Raw genomic sequence first — 6000 nt, 5'->3', positions numbered from 1 at the left:
TATTCGCACGCGATGTGATACTGCAGAAAATCTGCAGCAAAATCTGTGTCGAAATATTTCAAATCCTAAATCGACATCAACGGCCACAACGGTAACGATTTATATTCATTTTATATTGCGTTCAAATTGGGAGTAGTTTAGCCTTAAAAGGCAAAATTGATATCTGATTGATTTCCTTTCGTTAAATCTGCATCTGTAGATCAATTTTAAGATCTATTAGCATTACTTTACAGATATCGTAGTCCAACTGAAGAGCTGTAGCAGTGCCGTATTTAAGCTTAATATTCTTACGGTTAAATATTTACAGAAATCGATTCAGATTTAATTTAGTTTTAGCAGTAAAGTTGCAAAAAGTTAAAATTTAACTGTCGTAGATATGAATATCTATAAGAATAAATATAAGTTTCGTCTAGAAATAGTTATACCTGATAAGTGGCTTAATCAAGTTTAACAGATTTCCTCTGGTTTACCCTACTTATATTGTTGACGAGCACTAAAATATGTCCGCGTAAAATTCTTATTTACAGTTTATTATGATAATCTGAATTCCATTAAGCATATTCATATTTCATTATAGCTGTTATCGTACCTTCAGATTGATATTGATTTCCATTTACTTAAAATATAGTAGCATCTGTAACAAAAATTTTAAGTTTGATCAGCAATGCCAGACATCTTTGTGAAGTTATTGTACAATTAACGTAGCTGATATATTCTGCAATAGATTTAATATCCTACCGATAGAGATATTGAACACTCATCAAGAATGATATCAGTTTATATCATTCCGGCAAGAGTAGTATTCGTAGTAGTACTTTAATCAGATATGAATGAACAAATATAGTACCCTATAAAGCGCAGTCATTACCGATTTTATCCATTAATTTTGGTATAATTGATTTCACGATACTTGTTTTCATGTTTAATTATCTATTTGGTAATTATTGACTCTGTCTACACGTCTTGTACCTAAATGAGAGCAAATAGCTGCCTTGTCACTTATTTCAAGAATTACCCTAATATTACTCCTTATATCTCCTATACGGTAGAAATAAAGCTATTATTTGCATGTTTTAGACGCCACAATTTAGTGATACTCAGCAAGTATCGCCAACTCGATTTGAGGTTTCACTAAGGCCAGGTAAGAACATTCTATTGAATTATCGTAGTTCAGAGAGCTAAATAGTTAAATTACTAGTGATAACAGGTTATCAACTGATTAATAATGATCAAGTAAGAAGAACTACTAAATTATAAGTTGTTATGCGAATGTTTTATTCTATCTACTGCGTTTTAATCATCAACAGTAACTGTATGAACTATTGAAAACTATCTTCTGTCTGAGATACGTTCGTAATTATTAGAGGACGACCAGGATTAGATCTATCCTTATTGTACTGTAATCAGAACTTAGAATACCTTTAATTAACTTGATGTAACCCAATGTCGACTGAAAATAATGCATAAACTAGGTATGCCAGCAAATATTAACATTCAAGTTCGACCTGCACGAGATTATCCAGTCGATCTGTATATATTGATGGACATGTCTAGATCGATGTTGCCTCATTTAGAGAGATTGAAAACAATTGCCACACAATTGGGTATGTCTCTTACTCTATATGTATTTTGATTAACGGAAATGAAATACTGAATTGCTCGTGCGCTTCAATTATTGCAGCCAGTACAATTCGAAATTTGTCTTCCCAAAGTTCTTTTGGGTTTGGCACCTTTGTTGATAAACCAGTTACACCCTTTGGTTTTGGCGCAAAACGAAGGTAAATTATGTATAAGATAAAATTTCGTTTTAAGTACTGTCTTGCAGTACATAATATGAGGAGATGGAGGATGCATAGATTTAGGATAAATGGAACATACGAAATTGTGGCAAGAATTAATAATAACCTCTGTCATCTATCATCTATTTCTTTAGACAGTCATATCCCTGCTCATTTAGTGATTCTGCTAATAACATTCCTTGCGATCCAACTTATCTTTTTCGTAATGGACGTCCATTAACCACTGATATCAAGGAATTCCAGGTAATATCCTCGAATATACTTTTATTGTCAATTTACATTAATGCCTAATCTTGTCCGTCCTGTGGATGATTTTATATTACAGCAAGGTATCGATCAACAAAACATTTCTTCAAATAGCGATGCGCCAGAAGGTGGATTAGAAGCTTTACTGCAAGTATCTGTTTGTCCCCAGGTTAGTACATTTATATATTCCAGAGGGGTTGTTAATGTAATCATAGAGCTAAGACGGTTGCTTAGTCTCATGTTTACAAATCTTAAATGGATTTCTTGTTAATAAATACTACAACTATATGCAATGATGGTTAGCACATTGGATGGAGACGGGGGGCTCGCCATATCGTCGTTTATTGTACAGATGGTTTCTTCCATTATGCCGGCGATAGTAAGGTATTATGATAGGATTCTGATTCTCTTCATTAAATTATCGCTTGAATGCAAAATATGATTATAAAGGATTTAAGTTTATGATAAATTCATCATTCACAACAAGGAGTTACTTAGATCCTATAATATCAAACTACTGTAATTCTATTGTAGCAGCATCAATCCTGTACCAATTTCTTCCTACCTATTATCTAATGATGCTAATGACAAATAATTGTAGTACGAAAGAAATCAACATTTTTCCCCAGTAATTGGTGCTGGTATTTCCCTATTATACATTTTTAATCCAGGAAGCAATAACTTACTTCTAAGATTTAAATTGTCCGATTTATGGACTCTTAACTTTTCGATAAATAATAATTACGTTTACCATATTAAAGAATAGAACTAAAAAATTGTTATTTAATCATCATATAAAATTGATCTTCTTTCTTAGCTGGCAGGAATCTTTCTTCCAAATGACGGTGCGTGCCACATAAATTCCGAAAATAAGTATCAAGCTGCACTGGATATGGTAATGAGAAGACATAACTACTAAAGCTATCCAATTTCTGTTTTTATTGCCTTATCAATCTATCCATGACTGATCTCAAAGCTAAAAGTAACGAGAAAGAATTCTATCCATGATTAAAGTAGTGATCTATTAGCCTTAGTGCATCGAATAATATCCTAACAGACTAATACACCTTTGGATTATAAGATGTTATAACGATTATTGTAACATGATTAAGCATAGGCTTACTAAAGTGTGAATTAGGCGGTATATCGTACGAGTATAAATAACCATCTTTTTCTTGATATCATGATAAGCTAAAATATTTGCTGTTGGGTTATAAATGATGAAACAGCTTCTGTTTAATACAAATCGACAATAACGAAAAAGCTCACTTTTATGTCTATTTGTATTATTTTTTACTTCTAATGTTATCGCGATGCCTTACTATAAATTTTTATTGCGATTATTAAACGGTTGCACAATTACTTACAGTATGATTTCGTAGAGGTTAATAATTGTTGTAGTGTGTTCCATCTATAGGTGAAAATGTTGATCAGTGCGATCCTTGATAACTTTTAACGTTATTATGGATTAATATAACTATTTTTGATTATGAAATCGCGGATAAGGATTATCCATCAGTAACACAATTGCGGGAAATGTTGATCGAAAACAAAATCCTTCCGGTATTTGCAGTCTTAAAAAGAGCGTTAAAGGAACATTTTGTAAGCCTGTTGTAATTTACTTTAAATTTATCATTTATTTCAACAATTAGACTGCTATTAATTAACGATGTATTAATGCAGACAGTGGGTTTCATGTATTCTATAGCGTCTTATCATTACATGTACAATGTAAAAAAATGAAATTTTTCCGTTATCAGCAAAGCTACTGCAAAGAGCAACGTGAATGAGAGCATTTCTCACTGTTAATGTGATCAATTTAGGTTCTAGCCGACCATTTAACTGGAGTAGGTGCTATAGTTGGTGAATGGGAAAATGACGGCAGTAATATCATCAGTTTAATAGAAGACAGCTATAGAGTTAGCATTATTATCATCCTATTTTATTTATAAAGAATTTGATATTGTGACAATTCTAATACTTTATCAAACTTGAAATATCTAGAGAATTAGCTCCACCGTTATACTCACCAATTCTTTCGTAGAAAATGTATTGGTTGGCTATACTGCAACTTGCCCCAAGTAAGATAGAACATTATTAGAATAACTTTTAACAGTGAATCTAAAATTCTGGTCAATAAATGGCGTTAATTAATATTAAAATAGCCCAATTTAATAATAATGCCCACTTGACGAGATTATCTTTGTAGATAATATTTTAATTTTTGTAGCTAGAGTCGAACTTAAAGTAATAATATCTTATTATAGTAAAATGAGTTGTATTTAGTACGGTGATAAATATTCATGAACAATTATTCTGTACGTAGTTATTAGAAGAAATTAACACTATATGCAGCTTAGATAGTGGAGATATTAACTAATAATACTTTGGATATTTGTTAGTATGCCATAATGGCTTACATATTTTTTTCTTGCAATGCTTAGTTATCCTTACAAACTGTACTTACTATTGAAGTAAGGGAATATCGATACTCCCAACTATTAGTGTAAAAATTTTATAGCTTTATACTTAAGCTATCATTAGTCTGCTATCAAATTAAATGCCTAGTATAATTTTACTAATTCGTCAATCAGTAATAAGCGAACTTACTTGCTTGAAAAATGGTTTAAATGAACTAAATGCGAACATAAAGACAATATAGATATGTTGTTCCGCGTTTAAAGTATTAAATGACTATATTAATGTAATAAAAAGCATAGAATAATCTCTTATTAGTTAGTTATGCTGTAGTTTATTACTGTGTCAATTACAGTATAAAATATAACTATCCCAGTATTGCAGATCGCTGTAAGTTTATATGTGATTGCAATAAGATAAATACACAGGATATGCATACAAAAATTTTGATACGCTTTTACATGCAATGATATAACTAAACAGGATGAGCACATGAAAAATTCTGGTACATTATTATAAAGCTACTTCTTGCCTAGGCGATTGATGACGTTATACATGGATTACTAACAGCTCTTGTAATAGTCCATCCATTATGCTAGTAGTAGTAATTAACAGTGCTAATCATATAATTACAACAGTAGTTACGATAAAAATTGAGGGATACATATATTATTTGTTTTATATTTTTGTCCGTAATTGATTCGTTACGTTGTTATACAATATAAGTTTATTTGGGCTAATAGACCCGCTTTACTAACAAAATATTCTTTATTTTTCAATCAGTTCCTCTGCAGTTCAAGGGTTATCAGTATGCAATGAAACTGGAAATCTTCAAACGGTATAGTATATTGTTCGGCAAGCGAACCTTTATGATCCTCTTCTGCCACTAGATAAGGTGGAGATGTATCGATTTCACATGTATTAAGAAGCCCACTAAGTATAATTAGATCATAGAACATGGTAGTTAATTCAATTTTACTTTTACTATGAAAGTTTTGCTTATAACTCGTTCAAAATTGTTATTGCGTAATATTTTTTTGGCATAATCTTGTTTTGGAAAAGTAAATCCTATAGTAAAATAGATGTTGATATTTTTCACAAATTAAAATGATGCTATTATTACATTATGCTTCTTCGTCTTTCTAGGCTAGTTTCGATTTATCATTAAATTTAACCCAATGTCCAACTGACGGAAGAGCATCTGATGAGTAAAGATTTGCTGTTACAACTATATTTTATTTCTAAGTCATTTTTTTATCATTTTCCTAACTTAATCTCTTGTGAATGGATCTAATAGAATGGTAATTAGAGTAACTGGATTTGAAAATATTGTCGTTAAGATCAATTATATTTGTCAGTGTCAATGTGCCCTTCCCAGAAATATGGTTAGTTTCGGCTACTGTAATCAGTCGTATGCAGTCGTATGCTCAACTTTTTTCTATCGTTGAAATTTGCTGTAAGCAACATAACATAATAATATCGAAAAAATTTTAGTTTTATTACTTTTTCATGACATTTCTACAGGAAAAAAATAGCC

At 31.1% G+C, this 6000-nt stretch overlaps 1 protein-coding gene across 1 annotated transcript; it reads left to right on the top strand.

The window, feature by feature from the left end:
• Nucleotides 1-1459: 1459 nt before the first annotated feature.
• TRIADDRAFT_23256 (uncharacterized protein) lies at nucleotides 1460-2964 on the top strand (the record flags this gene model as incomplete). The annotated part of the gene is made up of 6 exons (XM_002111139.1): nucleotides 1460-1608; nucleotides 1686-1778; nucleotides 1934-2042; nucleotides 2125-2214; nucleotides 2349-2429; nucleotides 2863-2964. The coding sequence occupies 6 exons, from the start codon at nucleotides 1460-1462 to the stop codon at nucleotides 2962-2964; spliced, it is 624 nt and encodes a 207-aa protein (XP_002111175.1).
• Nucleotides 2965-6000: the final 3036 nt, after the last annotated feature.

Source organism: Trichoplax adhaerens, genomic scaffold (assembly GCF_000150275.1).
Source record: "Trichoplax adhaerens TRIADscaffold_3 genomic scaffold, whole genome shotgun sequence".
NCBI classification, from domain to species: domain Eukaryota; kingdom Metazoa; phylum Placozoa; class Uniplacotomia; order Trichoplacea; family Trichoplacidae; genus Trichoplax; species Trichoplax adhaerens.
Note: the sequence above shows the minus strand (reverse complement) of the source record. Positions and strands in the feature narration are given on the sequence as shown.